This window comes from Eschscholzia californica, unplaced genomic scaffold, assembly GCF_041429995.1.
Source record: "Eschscholzia californica isolate CP2 unplaced genomic scaffold, dmEscCali1.0.p SCAF_1, whole genome shotgun sequence".
NCBI classification, from domain to species: domain Eukaryota; kingdom Viridiplantae; phylum Streptophyta; class Magnoliopsida; order Ranunculales; family Papaveraceae; genus Eschscholzia; species Eschscholzia californica.
Genome location: NW_028238198.1, coordinates 34,175,101 through 34,193,537, shown reverse-complemented (window position 1 = coordinate 34,193,537; position 18,437 = coordinate 34,175,101). Strand labels below are relative to the sequence as shown.

General features: G+C 37.5%; 1 protein-coding gene, 1 long non-coding RNA gene and 1 pseudogene across 3 annotated transcripts; 2 read left to right on the top strand and 1 right to left on the bottom strand.

Moving 5' to 3' along the window:
- The first annotated feature begins 310 nt into the window (after positions 1-310).
- Positions 311-4,023, top strand: LOC147566291 (LEAF RUST 10 DISEASE-RESISTANCE LOCUS RECEPTOR-LIKE PROTEIN KINASE-like 2.1). The gene is made up of 3 exons (XM_086652778.1): positions 311-1,242; positions 2,410-2,448; positions 2,546-4,023. The coding sequence occupies exons 1-3, from the start codon at positions 411-413 to the stop codon at positions 3,664-3,666; spliced, it is 1,992 nt and encodes a 663-aa protein (XP_086508904.1). The 5' UTR covers positions 311-410; the 3' UTR covers positions 3,667-4,023.
- Positions 4,024-5,375: 1,352 nt separating this feature from the next.
- LOC147566290 (putative glutamine amidotransferase GAT1_2.1) lies at positions 5,376-7,231 on the top strand (annotated as a pseudogene). Its single transcript, XR_015230421.1, has 4 exons — positions 5,376-5,477; positions 5,659-6,425; positions 6,587-6,796; positions 6,906-7,231. The product of XR_015230421.1 is annotated as a putative glutamine amidotransferase GAT1_2.1 (transcript).
- A 571-nt stretch (positions 7,232-7,802) lies between these two features.
- LOC147566289 (uncharacterized) lies at positions 7,803-9,334 on the bottom strand. The gene is made up of 4 exons (XR_015237407.1): positions 9,300-9,334; positions 8,655-8,790; positions 8,206-8,314; positions 7,803-8,110 (listed from the first exon to the last, which is right to left on the bottom strand). It is a non-coding gene; the product is annotated as an uncharacterized LOC147566289 (long non-coding RNA).
- Between the last annotated feature and the right edge of the window lie 9,103 nt (positions 9,335-18,437).

Sequence of the window (18,437 nt, the reverse complement as noted above, 5' to 3'; positions counted from 1 at the left end):
AATAATTGTTTTTTTGCCATTAGAAAAAAGTTGATTTTCTGACTCAGACATTCCAACGTATCAAACGGACCCTGACTGAAGTAAAAACAACGTCAAATTTGTTCTCCTTTGAACAATCAATGCTGATAGGGAGACTCTCTAGTATACTCTAGAGTTTACTATCCCTAATAGGATAAAGGGCATTTTAGTTTTTTCACCGTTTGAAAAAGACTAAAATATCCCTTGTCTTATTAGCCAACCCACATGTAGAGTGTACCAGACAGGACACCAGTGAGTCACATGTAGAGTATACCACAAAAGACGTAAACACAGCCGCCTCCTATATTTCTATATCCTTCAAATTCTAACTTTCCATTCGAATAGTTAAACTCTTCTTCATCTCTCAACAACTCTCATCTTCATCTCTCAAGATGATCTCCAATCACCCATCATCTTTCATTTTCCGACCACCCATTATTACCACCTTCTTCTTTATTTTAGTTTTCATCATTCAATTTCAAGATTGTTTATGTCAGCAACAAACTGATGATGATTCAAAAAAGTACGAAAATTGCCAAAATAATTTCACTTGTCGAGATGGAATTAATATTGGATACCCTTTTTATGGAAACGATCGACCTGATTACTGTGGATTTCCTGGGTACAGATTAGACTGTAACCGTGATGATCAATTCACTGAAATTGAAATCATCTCTCAAAAATACAGAGTTCTGGAAATCAATCAAGCAGAGAGGATCATGAGAATAACAAGAAGAGATTTTATCGTTGGAGGTGATGCTTGTCCAGAGAATTTCACAAACACAATACTAAATACAACCATGTTCAGTACTCCTGAAAATGGGTATTTGAATCTAACACTTTCTTATGATTGCCCTGGATCAAATAATAATGGAGGATTACTTAACAAGTTTAATTGCAAAAAGAATGAAACAACTAGTGGTGATGCTTATTTTTGGAGTAAAACCCCAGGTGATGGAGCAAACCCTAATTGTAGAGAAAACATGGAAGTTCCGATTAGTATATCAGATTTTGGCAGATTAGCAAGTGATCCAAGAAAACTACTTCCGATATTGAGAGAAGGTTTCAATGTTACTTACTACGTTGATGGTGAAGCTCGAACGAGGATAGATGCGTGTGTGAATTGTATTGAATCAGGAGGGTCGTGTGGATATGGATCAACTTCATCTTCAACCTTTTCTTGCTTTTGTGTAAATGGAACAGTTGCTACTACTTCATGTCCTGGTAAGTAGTTAGTTTGCCTTGTGCTCAATAAATTCTTATAACTTGATCTGTACAACTATCTTAACTGTCAAGGGAAGTATTAGGGACACAACGGATTTTACCATGGACTCGTGACTCAACTCTCTTTGCTTGGTCCAAAGACTTGGACCAAGTTTTGGCGAAACCTAGACGGTATAAACTCACCTTCATCTTCAGGCTTTGTCTGCTATTGTCCAAATGGAACTACTTCTACTTGTTCTGCCGGTACTTATCCACTATCCATTATTTCAAACAAGTTATAATCTGTCCTGAAAAGTGGATCAAAATTCGAGGTTGACCGGTTGGATTTGGTCCAACCTATGGGCGGAATCCAGCCCTTTGCCTTGGGTTTCTGTCGGATTCGAAACACTTTTCTGAGCAGACTAAGAGCATCTCCAATGGGACACTCAATCTCTAACACTTAGAGTGCCACATAGATTTTTTGGAGTTTTTGTTAAAAAATCATCTCCAATGGAACACTTTATTAGACACTCTAATATGAGGTGGACACATTTATTATAAAGTGTCTAGAGAGAGAAACTCTAAAATGAGAGTGTCTACTTGAGACTCTCTAAGTGTTACTTTTAATTTTGAACCAATAGAAAATCTTGCTTTTCAACTACTTTTTATCTATTGAATTGAAGAAGGACATGTGTATTAAGTATAGACACTTTAGAGATGTCCATTGGAGACCAACAACAATTAGAGTGTCTCTATATTGACATTTAGGAAAGAGAATCTCTATTAGCCCTTGACAACTAGGATTTTTAGAGTGTTTGTAAGAGTGTCCCATTGGAGATGCTCTAAATATGAAACAATGAGCTTGAACTCACATGAGCCTTAACACCTTTCTGGGTTTATGTCGGATCACTTACTACTTATGTTTGAAAAAAGACGAAAACGTTTGAGTTAAATTCTCATTTGACCCCATTTATGACTAACTAGTTAATTCGATCTTTCATAATTTTAACAGTTGAAAAATCTTTCAGAATTACTTTATAACTTTTAGTTTGGCTCTTGCAATTATGCTAGTGAATTAATATTAGAAGCGTGGATAGAAAGATAAATTCGTCAACGTAATCCGATACCTGGGAGCTTAGATTATCGTGAGCGAATGTTACTAATAAATGTCGGGTTTTCTAATTGCAGATCATGCAAACCGCAGTAAAAGAACGAAAGTTCAATTAGGTAAATACTCGTCCTTGTTCGACTATACAAGTTTGCTGGTTATAAGTAGAGGGAGTTTGATTTTTTTCACTTCATTTCTTCTATTATCTTGTTACAGGAATAGGAGCTGGAGTAAGTGGAAGTCTGATTGCAGTGAGCTTATTGATTCTGGTATTGAGAAAGATATCCTCATGGAAGAAGGAAAATGATGACCAGACTCTGGAGGCTTTCTTTGGACATGGTGGATCCATTGTTTCTAAGAGATTTAGATACACAGAAGTCGATAAAATGACTAACTCGTTTAAAGAAAAACTTGGCCAAGGAGGTTACGGTTCTGTCTTCAAAGGACAACTTCAGGATGGTTGTTCGGTGGCAGTTAAGGTTTTGTCCAATAAATCCACAAGTAATAACGGAGAAGAATTCTTGAATGAAGTTGCAAGCATTAGCCGAACTTCTCACATCAATATCGTGAGTCTACTAGGCTTCTGTTATGAGAAAGAAAAACAAGCTCTAATATATGAATTCATGCCCAATGGGTCTCTTGACAAATTCATTTACAACAAAAATATTTCATTAGAATCATCTTTAGAATGGAAAATATTATACGAAATCGCTATTGGAATTGCTCGAGGACTCGGGTACTTACACCGTGGTTGTAGCACTAGAATAATACATTTCGACATAAAACCTCATAATATTCTCTTAGGTGATGATTTCGCACCCAAGATTTCAGACTTTGGACTCGCAAAGTTGTGTCCTGGGAAAGAGAGTATCATATCGATGTTGGATGCAAGAGGAACGGCAGGTTATATTGCTCCAGAAGTATTTAGTAGAAACTTTGGACGAGTTTCTCATAAGTCAGATGTTTACAGCTATGGAATGATGATATTAGAAATGGTTGGGGGTAGAAAGAACTTTGATGTGAAAGTGGGGATGGATCATTCTTCTCAGCTATATTTTCCAGATTGGATTTACGATCGTCTCAATCTAGAGGGGGGACTTGGAGTGCAAGGGATTACGATTGAAGAGAGCGAAGAAGTTGTTGCAAAGAAAATGATAATTGTGGGTTTATGGTGCATACAAATCAATCCTTCTAGTCGGCCTTCAATGAGTGAAGTGTTGGAAATGTTGCAAGGAAGCCTCGAAGCTTTGCAAGTCCCACCCAAACCTTTCCTTCATTCTCCTGCAAGATCGTGGCAGTCGGAAACAGGTTCTTCGACATTAATTGACTCAAGTTAGCTCTTGTACTATACTGTGGAGCAGGGCTGTGGTCCACAATTTATGGGCCAGTGCCAAATTTTAGTCTTGCTTAGAGTTGGTGTAGAACCCAATACCATTTGCTTGGAAGGGAGAACATTAACCACTACACTATTCATACTTCATTGTTAGTGAATGAACCGAATTAAATACTAATCAAGCCTCTGCTCTATACAAGATCTAAGTAAAAAATAGGCCCCTTGTGGTGGGGGTCCAGTGCGGGCGCACGGCCCGCACTCCCCACCACACAGGCCTGCTGTGGAGGTACTAAGAAGTGTGTGCACTATTTGTATCCTTCCTATGGAAGTAATTTTAAGCCACTCATAATTTTTATTCTCATCAAACACGTTCAAGACTGTTCATGTCAATAGCAAAGAAACTGCCTTACTAATTTAGCTTGTAGAGATCAGATGAACATTGGGTATCCTTTCTATGGAAATAATCGACCTGATTTCTGTGGATTCCCCCGATACAAATTGGACTGCAAATTGGACCTAATTTCTGTAACAATAGTTTTACAGAAATTACAATTATCTCTTAAAAATACCGCGTTCTGCAAATCGATCAAGCAAATAGAATCATGAGGATCACCAGAAGTGATTTCATGGTTGATGGTGATGCTTGTCCAGAGAATTTTACAAACACAAACCTAAATTCCACCCTTTCCAGTTACCCTCGAACTGGGTATTTGAATCTCACCCTTTCTTATGATTGTTCTTTGGAAGCGAAAGGAGGATTACCCAACAAGTTTAATTGCAGAAAGAATGAAACAAGTAGCGGTAATGCTTATTTTGGCAGATTAGCAAGTGATCCGAGAAAAGGTCTTCGGTAGAGCACCGTTGTTTAGTAAAGACAACGCATTAGATAGGGAGAGCAGATTACATATATCCCAATGTTCCATTAGATTTAATGGAAATCCACCGTTAGTGAGAGTGCAATTACTATTAATCCCATGTGCTAAACATTGTCCCTTTCCGACACCAAAAGAGTTGGGGCGCCTTCCGTAGCATACATGGGAGCTTTTAACTGAAATCATATTCTCCCTTACTGTCTCGGGCAACCTCCCTAAATTCCTTGACCCCGAAATCCTCAAATCAAGATCAGAGAAGAACGTTTAGCACACTAAGAGCATCTCCAAACGTGCTCTATTTCTTCATATATAGAGATTTTGAAGCTCCAAAGGCTCCTCTACTTCTCTATAATGTAGAGAATGGTGAATAGTGAGCCTTCACATTCACTTCTTTAGATTATAGAGCTGATTTGACATAATAGAATTTTGGTCTTTAGTTTCAATAAAATTTATAATTGAGTCCTTAATATGTTTTATGAATTGACACTTGTGTCCTATTACTTTTGTATTATAGTAAACTAATAATACTATTTAATTAATTATATAACTATAAATGGCCATAATTAAAAATTTATTAATAAACATAAAAGAATTTTTGGGTTCCTAGTCCAAAAATCTATCCCTAAACACACATTTAGTCCCCCTTAATATTAATATAGGATTTTAAGCCAAAATAGTAATTATAATGGATATTTAGTCCAAATTAGTTAAAGTATGTCTAGACTTCAAAGTTACAGTATTTTTCTGTTTAAAAATTCTTGTTTTGTTTCATAAATTACCTGTTATTTATTGTTAAAGTTTCGTACTTTGTAAACATAAGTAAATGCTTACTTGTACAAACATGGCTACAGATCTTTCCTCAATCCTTCCTAGGGTTGTTATAGTCTGGTTGTTATAGTGTCTAGAAGAACAGTTAGGAAGAACAAATTTGTTGATTTTGTAGGTATATATATATAAATCATCTTCTTTGTTTTTATGCAAAAATAAATAAATCATCTTCTTTGTTTTTACTAGTAATTCAATTTTATGACAAAAAGTTGAGAATTACTCCATTCTAATCCAAACCCATTTTTTAAAATATTGTTTTTCGTGTTCTTGATCTGAATTTAATGTTTTTTCCATAGGTGAATATCATCTTGATCTTATAATAAATTATGAAGCAGTACCTGTTATTGTTCCAAGAGTAACAGGAGTTCATATGTTATTGGAAAGCTTTGAACCAATTCATGGTGTTCTTTTATGTGAAGGAGAAGATATTGATCCATCATTTTACGAAACCGAAATCTCTGGTCTTTCTAATGAAGAATTAGAAGAAGTAAGAAGATTACATGCTAGTGACACGGCTATTGATCGTGAGAAAGATTCGATCGAATTAAGTTTAGCTAAACTTTGTCTTGAAAGAAATATACCTTATTTAGGTATTTGTAGAGGGTCACAAATTCTTAATGTTGCTTGTGGTGGTACCTTATATCAAGATATAGGTAAAGAATTATCGAAAAAATTCAAAGATTATAGCGAACAAGAAGATATTAATGATCGAAAAAATGAATCTGTCATAGTTCATATGGATTATGATAATTATGATGGGCATAGACATGTTGTGAAAGTTGTGAAAAATACCCCATTAGAAGATTGGTTTAAGGAGTCATTAGAAGAAGATAAAATGGAGATAATGGTGAATAGTTATCATCATCAAGGTGTTAAACGATTAGCTCAAGGTTTTGTTCCAATGGCTTTTGCTCCTGATGGATTGGTTGAAGGATTTTATGATCCGGATGCTTATAATCCTGAAGAGGGTAAGTTTATAATGGGGTTGCAGTTTCACCCCGAACGAATGAGAAAACCTGATTCGGATGAATTTGACTATCCTGGTTGTCCTTCTGCTTATCAGGTAATACATATGAAACCATTATTTTACGTTACAAACTGATTAATTGTTGTGTCTAGCAGTTGTTGAATTGGTTTAGACCAATCTTTTTTCGGCCCAATCTGCCATCACATGATAAAGAAAACACTGTTTGATTGATGTTTTAAAATATCTGTTTTGGGCAGGAATTTGTGAAAGCTGTAATTGCATATAGGAACAAGTTGAATGTTTTAACATGTATACCAAAGAGTGTAACAACACTTGATAAAGAGATGGAAAAGAAACGAAAGATCATTGTTCGAAGTTTTTCGATTGCTAGAGACATGTATGATTCCAGGCGTGAGCTACCAATATCAAAAGAGTCAGAACTCGAAGCAGGAGCCGAATTTCTTGAGGTACAATACATAAATTATATACTCCATATAGTATTGTTTTAGGGTAATCCTCACATGAATACCTCGAATGGTAAGCTTTTCTAATCGTCTTGTAATTATGGGTTAACAGTCAAACACAACATTGAGTAAACAACAAGAGAATAGATTGAAGCAGATGGGTGCAACCGTAAGGAATGGATCGTCATTCTTAGAGAAATTGAAGATGAATGAAGAAAGAGAAAGGATAGCAAGGAACATAATGGGGAAGATGTCAATAGAACAGTTATCTGATCTCACGTCTTTCTATCATATGATGGGTAAGATCAGTTCCGAAATTTTAGAGAGGAAGATTCAATAACTTGTAAATGAAGTTTTTTGTTTTTGTTTACAAGAATGAAGTTGCTTCTTGCAAACACCATTGATTGTTATAATGCATGGGATTTTCAATTGGATGTCGATGATTGTCCATAAGGAATGGATCGTCATTCTTAGAGAAATTGAAGATGAATGAAGAAAGAGAAAGGATAGCAAGGAACATAATGGGGAAGATGTCAATAGAAAAAATGAAGTTTTTTTCCTTTACGTTTTTCTGCAAACGTGTTTGCAAAAATCTGTTATGCAAACGTGTTTGCAAAAATCTGTTATGCAAACTTGTTCGCAACAATCTGTTATGCAAACTTGTTTGCAACAATCTGTTATGCAAACGTGTTTGCAACAATCTGTTATGCAAACGTGTTTGCGTTTGCAACAATCTGTTATGCAAACGTGTTTGCGTTTGCAACAATCTGTTCTGCAAACGTGTTTGCATAATGTAAACTGCAAATTGTGTTTGCAAACATGATTTGCAAAGCTTTGCAGAATATCATCTTGAGTTGCATATCTTGCAAACTCGATTTGCAAATCGAGAATATAAACTAAGAGTATGTGTCTATGAAATCTTGAGTTTGGAATTGATTTCATCATTCATTATATAAAACGTAAATGTTTTTGAATTCAACAAGGAAAAATCTGAATACATCATTTGAACCTAAATCTTGATACACCCATTACTAATTTTCATATACGAACTTTTCCAACCATAACTTCAACTTAACTAATCAATCTAGCCAAACCATTTATCGAACGAGCGTATGTCTAAATACCTATATTCTCTGCACCAATTGATTAAGAAACTTGTGAACCAATATGATCATCACACAAATATAAACATCTGATGTACGTTTACAAGCATATGTCTCTAAACAAAGTCTTGGGACATTAAGAATCAACACTAACGGATTGATGTTGTTTGGAATCACTACTTTCATCAAGTTTAGGTCTAGTGTTGATAAGGACCTGCAATTTCAAACAAGTAATGAGATTCAAAACTAGGCTTATCCTGTAGTAAAAATTGAGTTAATAAATAAAGTAAGTATACCCATATTCCTCACCTTCCTAAGCATGGTGTTTTCATTAATCAAAGTTGAAGAAAAGCGAGCCCTTTTGCTGCATCCAGAGCAATCTTCATTCTAATAGACCAAGGCAATGTAATGCACACCTCTGCAGAACATAGAAAAAGAATAAATTACCCGAGCGAATATTAATGTTTAATCAAGTCGTCTGTTGTCTTCCAACATTATTTCTAAACCTTCTTAAGTTGACTCTTCAGTCTCATTAAAAGATTTCATCGCTTTTAAAACATCAAAGGAAATTAATTGAACCAAGTTGCTGGATTGACAAACTGAAGATTTGGGCTCTTGCAAGAAGCCGAGATTAAATTTTGCCGGATAAGTATTATATCATATACGTTTTTTATAGGATGATCTTTATTTTGTGATTTTATTGTTTGCAAGAATAAGAGCAAACCACATAAATCGAGAACATGAATTTGGTCACTTACTTCGGAAAAGGTGTTTTTCCAAGCTCCCACATGCCATAAATTCATAAACTAGCAACCTGTGATCATCCTCGCAATAGTAGCCAATGAGTTTCACAAGATTTGGGTGACTGAGTTGCCCAAGATAGTTGACCTCTTCCTGAGTGAAAACCAAAAGTATAGCGAGTGTTAAAAATCAATAGATACCCTTTACAATCTTACTTGATGTTCCACTAAATTCAACCAGAGAATCCCCTAATTTGGATTACCAAAATGTTTGAAGTTGCCAGGAATGTTAATCAGAATTGATTCGCGAAAAAACTCATTTAAGACAACAACAAAAAAAAGCCTTTCAGGCATTTCGTCAAACACCTGATGAGCTATGTTGGTATAACCACACTTCCCATATGCAAGGTCTGTATTTATAAAATCAATAGAAGAACATTAAGATGGATAATAAGCCCAGGTTAAAGATGAAGAAAATACTTACTAGGTTAACAATAAAGAAGATCAATGTTAATATGAAGGTTATGATGAACAAACGAAGAAAATACGATACCTATATAGTCAAAACTTCGGCAGAAAAATTTGGTAGATTACTTCAAATAAATCGAACAATAAGAGAAGATGAAGACTTAGAACAACATATTCATCAATAGAGAAAGATACCATGACGGAGAAGTTGCAAATCAATTGGAAGAAATCTCCATCTAGGGTTTCCAACGAACAAGGTAGAGAGAAGAAAGTTTCAATCGAACCAGGTAGAGAGAGAGGAAACAAATAAAAAGGGTAATTTTGGTATATAGAGAAAACTGTTTTAAATTTTTGACCTGAATAACAATTAACCAAATTATTTTTAAACATAATATGTTATTAACCCTAATAATTTGATAACTAATGATTAATAAAAAATTAAGTAGGCTTTTTTTGTTATATTAATATCTTTTTGAACTCAAATAGTCATTTTCCCATATAAATATGTTAAAAGGTAATGTATTTTTTACCAAAAACTTGGTCAAAATAAGTTGACCAAATGTGGTTAGTGTTGTTTATCTGGTTATCAATCGATAAGTCGATTTCTCTCTGTCTTGGCTTGATTTAGACAGAGTTTCCTTTCTCTAACTTATAGAGAGATAAACTATTAAAGAATAATGAGTTATCAATATTCCTTCTTTCAGACTAACCGAGATAGATGTTAATGTAGTCGAGGTAAGAATAAATTCTCTTTCCTTAAGACATTTTACACCCCCGTAACAGTACCAAACGTTAGGGTGTATGCCTTCGGGATACAACGACTTTCCTTTCAGAGTTTTAAGATGGTACTTCTATATTCTGAAAGCGGACAAACCTTTGTAAGTATTATGAGCTCTTGGACTAATGCGGATGATCTTCTAGATGCTTCGAAAATTCAAACTTCACTCGAAAACTTCTTTCTTCCTTTTCTAGATATTCTTGGCAAACCAGAACCTCTAGAAATACTTCCCAATCAAATATTCTATGCAAACCAGAACCTCTAATTGTTAGAAGGGAAGATAAGAAGAGAATGAATTGAATTGATGATATATGAAGTGGCTTTATATAGGAATTGAATAGGTACATTAGTTTGGGACACATCTCTTGAGTTTTGGGGACAAAACCCTTAGTTTTTGGGACACAACTCTTAGAAATGAGTTGGTTAATTAACTGGGATTTAGGGTGAGTTATGGGCCATCAGATTTGGCTAAAAACCGCGGAGTGAACGCCAGCCCTTAGATGACATGAGATCTGTACCGAAATTTGCCCACTGCGCAAGCTAGATGGCAGTTAGATGTGGGATCTCGCGAAATCCCGAATCTATCCCGACACGGAGTGGACGCGCGCCGTTGGATCTTGTTGATCCAACGCGTCTGACGGCATCCCACTTCTGTCCCACTCATCTTCAGGCGCAACCGTCAGATCCCACGTCAAAAACTCGGGTGGAACGCGAGCCGTCCAGATCTGGACGTGCTCGCTTCGCCCAGATGGTCCCCAATTTAACTTTGTCCCTTTTGACGTTTTAGTACCTATTTCAACCGAATTTCGTCTAAACTTTAATCTTGAATTTCTCATTCATCCGGAATCGGATTCGAGTGATTCTTAACTCTAAATTGAAGAGCTCGACGAGACGAACGCAATGGCGCGTTCCGTTTCTGAGTTTGACGAGTCGGGTCGAGCCAAAATCGGCTCCGATTCCAACAATCCCCCACATGAATGAAAATTTGAGGTTTTATGCTATGATATATGCAGACATACTATACTGACAGACTGACACTGACAGAGCTCATAAGCAGAACTTCGCTGCATCGGAAGAAGGTAATCTTTCGACTTTGAACCTTTCCTAGTGAATAACTACAAGGTCTACAAGGACGGCAGTAAACTTTTCGTCTTGAACTGAGTTCTGGGAATTGTAATCCAAAACAGCTATCACACAGCTAATCCCTTACTTACTTAGGTTCTCGGTTGTGTTCATTTCGGCCCTGAACAATCCCGATTTCATGAATGCTTTAGAGAAGTCGGCCTAGACGACCTTCCCACGGAACCGGCATCAATTCACACATATATAGGTTATCCGTAATAAGGTATCCTGCTATACCTCACTTTAGAATCAAATTCTAAATTTTCGGATTCATTAAAAGCTTAATGCTTAGCCTCTCACTGCAGGCAACACTGTTGTCATCCTAGGAATGGGTAAGAGATAGAAATCTCTTACAATGTTACTGTCGAGTCAGGATATAGCTTCAGTTGCCCTTTGAACCTAGATCGTGGGATCTCCAGTCATCTAGGTAGGGTTTCACCATGCCTTTACTCATTTACTTTAGGCGTTAGCCCCATTCCCCTTGATGATGCAACTACTAACTCTAGATAACCCTTTTGTAAATGGATCCGCTAGGTTATCTTTGGATCTTATATAATTTATAGTTATGATCCCTTCAGAGAGAAGTTGCTAAACGGTATTATGTCTTCGACGAATGTGTCGAGACTTACCGTTGTACATCTTGCTTTGTGCCAGTGCAATCGCTGCTTGGTTATCGCAGTGTATGTTGATTGTAGGCACCGACTTTGGCCATATTGGAATATCTTCAAGGAATTGTCGCAGCCATTCTGCTTCTTCCCCTCCTTTATCTAGAGCAATGAATTCTGAATCCATTGTTGATCGAGCAATGCATGTTTGCTTCGAAAATTTCCAAGATATGGCAGCCCCTCCCAGTGTAAACACATATCCACTGGTTGACTTAGTGTCGTCGGTATCTGATATCCAATTTGCATCTGCATATCCCTTTAAGACTGCGGGATATGTGGTATAATGGAGTCCATACTCCTTCGTCTTTCTTAGATACCGTAACACTCTCGTTATGGCGTTCCAATGTGTGTTATTCGGGTTACTCGTAAATCTACTTAGCTTACTGACTGAGTAGACTATGTCTGGTCGAGTACAGTTCATTAGGTACATCAGACTTCCAATAATCCGGGAGTACTCTAACTGTCTTACTGCGTTCCCTGTATTCTTCATTAAGTGAATACTTGGATCTATCGGAGTATTCGCCACTTTTAGGTCATCTTTGCTGAATTTGTCTAAGATTTTCTCAACGTAATGCGTCTGAGATAAACTTATCCCTTCAGCCGTCTTGGAAACCTTAATTCCAAGAATGACCTCCGCTTTCCCTAAATCTTTCATGTCGAAAGTTTTCGAAAGCATCTTTTTAGTTGTATTAATGACATCTAAATTATTTCCCATAATTAGCATGTCGTCTACATACAAACATAGAATAACACATCCTTTCACAGTGATCTTTGTATAGACACATTTATCACATTCGTTGATCTTGAATCCGTTTGATAATAATATGTCATCAAACTTTAAGTGCCACTGCTTTGGAGCTTGCTTTAGCCCATATAGTGATTTCACTAACCTACACACTTTCTTTTCTTGACCCGGAGCTATGAACCCTTCTGGTTGGTTCATATAAATCTCTTCTTCGAGTTGTCCGTTTAAGAAAGCGGTTTTCACACCCATCTGATGAATTTCCAGATTATATAAGGATGCTATAGCTACAAACACTCTTATTGAGGTGATTCGACTAACTGGAGAATAGGTGTCGAAGTAATCTAACCCTTCTTTTTGTCGAAATCCCTTTGCGACAAGTCTCGCTTTATACTTGTCTATAGATCCATCTGTTGAAATTTTCTTTTGAAAATCCATTTACAGCCTAGAGGCTTGCAACCCGGTGGGAGGTCTACTAGCTCCCATGTATGATTTTGCATGACGAATTCTATTTCACTATTAACAGCTTCTTTCCAGAATGGTGCTTCTGGAGTAGCCATTGCTTCTGTGAAAGTTTGAGGTTCATTTTCTACCATGTAGGTTAGAAAATGAGGACCAAATGTCTTAGCTTTCTTTGTCCTTTTGCCTCTTCGAGGTTCGAGTGTTGTTTCCTCGATTTCCATATCATCTTCTTTGGATGTTTCTGGATTTTCCTTTTCCTCATCTCTTACACGTTTTCTACTTTCAGATGAGACTTCTGAATTCTGTTTGAAAGGAAACATGTGTTCAAAGAACTTAGCATCTCTCGATTCCAGAATGGTGTTTACGTGTATATCTTCAATTTCAGACTTCTGTACTAGAAATCTATAGGCGCCACTATTTATTGCGGGCCCTATGTATACACAGTCCACAGTTTTAGGTCCTATCTTGAACCGTTTAGGAGGAGGAATGCCCACAATAGATAGATACGAGAGAAAGAAGAGGAAAGAATCTTGCCGTTCCAATCTTTCCCTTTGATATTATATTTGTTTCTAAAATAATGGGATAAGAGTAAAAGGAGGGAAACACGTTTGAAAAAATGAAATTGGTCACGGGTGGGATAGCTGAGTTGTTTAAGAAAATTATTAGGTGTATCATGGAGCTATGTAAGAAGTTGCAACACTAACCATGATGAAGCCACATGTGAATAAAAGCCTTTCAGCCGTTAGATGTAATTGGTACACGGTCATATATTGCACCTGGTTACATGGGGTCAAGAACTCCCAAAAATCCCAACGTGCACCAGCCCTGTGACAAAACATAGCCCACACACGATTGGCGCTGCACACGTGTCCCTCTAGCTGATTTGGTGAACTCTCTTTGACTACAACTTTGACGTGGCCTAACTTTCTCATCTGGATTCCGATTTCACTTCCGTTTTCGCCTACGGACTCGTCATGGACTCTAGTTTTCATTTAAGCACTAAAATTTCCAGAATACCCTAACCTCCAAATGACCGAACTGCCCCTAATGCATCTTTCTCCCGATTTTAACTATTTTTCACACAAAACTCCGTAAAAGACACCTGAGAAAGAAAATCAAACAAATTATCAGAGTAACCGCTCGAACTGGACTAACTAACCCGAATTAAGAGATTCAGATGGGACATTTTCATGTCTCATCAAGGAACTAATACCTTCGTTAGGCACCCCCACACTTTCGTGTATTTAAAGGATGGCATCCTTCCTTTCCATAATTCATATGGAATTTTACCTGTTTTTCTATGGGGTAACTTATTTAATAAGTGATTAGCCGATAATATCGCCTCCCCCCACAAGTTCTGAGGTAAACCAGAACTTATTAAGAAAGCGTTCATCATTTCTTTTAACGTTCTGTTTTTCCGCTCTGCTATACCATTTTGTTGAGGTGTATAAGGAGCTGTCATTTGATGAACATGCCATTCTTCGCACATATCTCGGCGAAAGGAGATTCATACTCTCCACCTCGATCGCTTCTCATAGCCTTAATCTTTTTATTAAGTTGAGTTTCCACTTCGGTTTTATAAAGCTCGAACTTATCGATTGCTTCATCCTTACTCCTTAGTAAGTAAACATAACAAAACCGAGTGGAGTCATCAATAAAGGTGATGAAGTACTTTTTACCACCTCTGGTTTGAACCATCTTTAAGTCACAGAGATCACTGTGAATTAAGTCTAGAGGTTCTGTGTCTCGTTCTATTGATTTGAACGATGTCTTAGTCATTTTTTATTCTACACATGTTTGACATGTTCGTTTTGAATCAATATCGACTTTCGGAATCAACTCTAAGTTCATTAATTTCTTTAATGACTTGTTATTCACATGTCCTAGTCTTTCATGCCAAATATTAGAAGACTCAGCAATATAAACGGAATTATTAATTTTATTAATAATAGACGCCTTTGGCATTATAGAGGTTACATTTAGTTTAAATAACCCCCCACATAAGTAGCCTTTCCCAACATACATCCCATTCTTAGACAGGACGAAGTTATTCGACTCAAAGACTAGTTTTAACCCATGCTTGCTTAGAAGAGAACCAGAAACCAGATTCTTTCGGATATCTGGAGCATGGAGTACATCATTCAAAGTTACTTCCTTTCCTGAAGTGAACTTTAGTATGATCTTCCCTTTTCCTCTGACCTGGGTGGTTGAGTCGTTTCCCATGAACAGGGTTTCTCCTTCACCTACTTCGTTATAAGAAGAGAAGAGGCTTTTGTCTCCACAAATGTGACGAGTTGCTCCGGTGTCGACCCACCACTCTCTCTGGTTGTTAACCAGGTTAACTTCAGATACCACTGCACAGAGGTTCAAGTTCTGAAGTTTCTCAGACACTTCTTCGGCTTCAGTAATCATAGCACATAGATTCTGAGTTTCGGTGTCTTCTACCAGCGAGGCTTGGTCATTCGCCTTTTTATGTCGTTTGCCGGTTTTGGAACGACAATCCTTAGCCAGATGGCCTTGTTTGCCACAGTTATAACATTGGCCGAACCTGGTCTTTTTCTTCGACTTTCCTCCGTCTTTAGACGGATACTTACGCTTCGAATTCTTACTTGGTCCGATCTCTACGACGTTCACATTAGAGAGTCTTTCAGAGTTCTTCTCGGCAATGCGACTGTCTTCTTCGATTCGAAGCTTTAGGATGAGTTCGTCAAGACTCATATCCTTATTCCTGTGGCGGAGATAATTTTTGAAGTCTTTCCACCCCGTGGGTAATTTTTCAATCAGAGCTCGGACCTGGAAAGGTTCATTCGTTATCATGTTCTCCGCCTGTAGTTCCTGTAGGAGACTCTGCAGTTCTTGGACTTGGGTCATAACTGGTTTTGAATCAGTCATCTTGTAGTCCAAGAATCGTCCTACGATGAACTTTTTGACACCCGCCTTTTCAGTTTTATACTTATTGATAAGGGTGTCCCACAGTTGTTTAGACGTTTCTATAATCGAATATTGATTATAGAGTTCGTCGTCTAAACTGTTCAGGATATAGTTCTTGCACAAGAAGTCTTCTTGTTTCCATGCATCTATTTCAGCGGTACGTTGCGCCTCATCCTCTATTTCTGCTTGGTTGGGCCTCTCTTCGGTTAAGTATTTAACCAGACCCAATGTTGTTAGGTAGAACATCATCTTCAACTTCCATCGGTTGAAGTCAGTTCCCTTGAACTTCTCTGGTTTTTCCCCATTGTTGGTGTTAGGCGGAATAACTCGTAAAGTAGTTCTTGTTCGTGCCATTTCCTTTTCTGAAACACACATAAAGTAAACCAAATTAATATCTTATAACCAGAGAAATAATCATTGTCAAATGTCTTAAGATTGTTGTTTCTCTGGTTATCAATCGATAAGTCGATTTCTCTCTGTCTTGGCTTGATTTAGACAGAGTTTCCTTTCTCTAACTTATAGAGAGATAAACTATTAAAGAATAATGATTTATCAATATTCCTTCTTTCGGACTAACCGAGATAGATGTTAATATAGTCGAGGTAAGAATAAATTCTCTTTCCTTAAGACATTTTACACCCCCGTAACAGTACCAAACGTTAGGGTGTATGCATTCGGGACACAACGACTTTCCTTTCAGAGTTTTAAGATGGTACTTCTATATTCCGAAAGCGGACGAACCTTTGTAAGTATTATGAGCTCTTGGACTAATGCGGATGATCTTCTAGATGCTTCGAAAATTCAAACTTCACTCGAAACTTCTTTCTTCCTTTTCTAGATATTCTAGGCAAACCAGAACCTCTAGAAATACTTTCCAATCAGATATTCTAGCAAACCAGAACCTCTAATTGTTAGAAGGGAAGAGAAGAAGAGAATGAATTGAATTGATGATAAATGAAGTGGGTTTGGTGGGTTTATATAGGAATTGAATAGGTACATTAGTTTGGGACACATCTCTTGAGTTTTGGGGACAAAACCCTTAGTTTTTGGGACTCAACTCTAAGAAATGAGTTGGTTAATTAACTGGGATTTTTGGGTGAGTTCTGGGCCATCAGATTTGGCTAAAAACCGCGGAGTGAACGCCATCCCTTAGATGGCATGAGATCTGTACTGAAATTTGCCCACTTCGCAAGCCAGATGGCCGTTAGATGTGGGATCTCGCGAAATCCCGAATTTATCCCGACACGGAGTGGACGCGCGCCGTTGGATCTTGCTGATCCAACGCGTCTGGCGGTATCCCACTTCTGTCCCACTCATCTTCAGGCGCAACCGTCAGATCCCGCGTCAAAAACACGGGTAGAAAGCGAGCCGTCCAGATCTGGACGTGCTCGCTTCGCCCAGATGGTCCCCAATTTAACTTTGTCCCTTTTGACGTTTTAGTACCTATTTCAACCGAATTTTGTCTAAACTTTAATCTTGAATTTCTCATTCATCCGGAATCGGATTTGAGTGATTCTTAGCTCTAAATTGAAGAGCTCGACGAGACGAACGCAATGCGCGTTCCGTTTCTGAGTTTGACGAGTCGGGTCGAGCCAAATCGGCTCTGATTCCAACAGTTAGTGGCAATGCCAAAATTTGAGGGTGTTTAACTTTATCGCTCACCTTATCCTTTTGTCTTTCCGGTCAATCAAATGACTGCTGGAGTTCGGCCAGTAAGATGAAAAATAAAACCAATTTCTACTTTCTCCATCTGTTGGGAGTTCGCTTCTTCATTTTGTATACAGGCCTAGAGACGAAACAATAGCTGGTCTAATAACTGCTTCAGCGACGACAATAGCTATAACAAAAATCGAGAAGATGTCGGGGGTATGGAAAGATTAGAGTTAATGAGATTGATTTACCGATGCAACTTGTTTCAGATCTCTTCGATTCTCCGCCTTAAAGGAGCAGCAACATATGCAGCTCCAAGAAAAAAGTTTCCACCTTTACTTACCCCTTCTTCATCTAATATCCACCAAACCTTCTTCTCTCTACCACCCGGTTCTATCTCAACTTACTCGAAACGACCATCTACTACCGATTTATACTTTGATAATCTTAAGAATGGTTTTAATCTTGATTGGGTTGAAATCAATAATTTGGGATGCTTAGGGTTAGATCATTATTCTTGTCATACTCTCTATTTTTGGTTTGTTCTGGGTGGGTTACTCATTACCATGAATTATGAAATTGTCAAAATTTGTGGCTCAACTTCTCAAGAACAATGGTCACACAGTTTTACCACAATCTATAAGTATTTGATAAGCTTGTTTTAGTTAGGATTTCATTCCAGAACTTAGATAACTTTCTTAGGTACTCGATTGCCTATATACATAGATTGTGTCAATTATCTCTGTAATGTGAACCACAGGAATCTCTATTCTCTCATTCGTGGTTTAAGTATCTTGAAACTTCGAGCAAAGACCCCCTTGAAGAAGAAGAGGAGAAGAAGGAAGAAAAAAAGATAAAGTGGCAGACCGAACTCCCGCGTCGCCAGAAGAAGAGAGAAGAGAAGAAAAGCATGAAGAATATTTTTTTTAATCTATGAAGGTCGCGGCCGGAGATTTCCGGCCTACGACGACCTAACGACATCA

Excerpts from the sequence above, each read along its gene's own strand:
- LOC147566291 (XM_086652778.1), top strand. The coding sequence starts at position 411 with ATGATCTCCAATCACCCATCATCTTTCATTTTCCGACCACCCATTATT. Across the intron at positions 1,243-2,409 it reads TGCTACTACTTCATGTCCTG|ATCATGCAAACCGCAGTAAA; the intron begins GTAAGTAGTTAG and ends TTCTAATTGCAG. Across the intron at positions 2,449-2,545 it reads AAGAACGAAAGTTCAATTAG|GAATAGGAGCTGGAGTAAGT; the intron begins GTAAATACTCGT and ends ATCTTGTTACAG.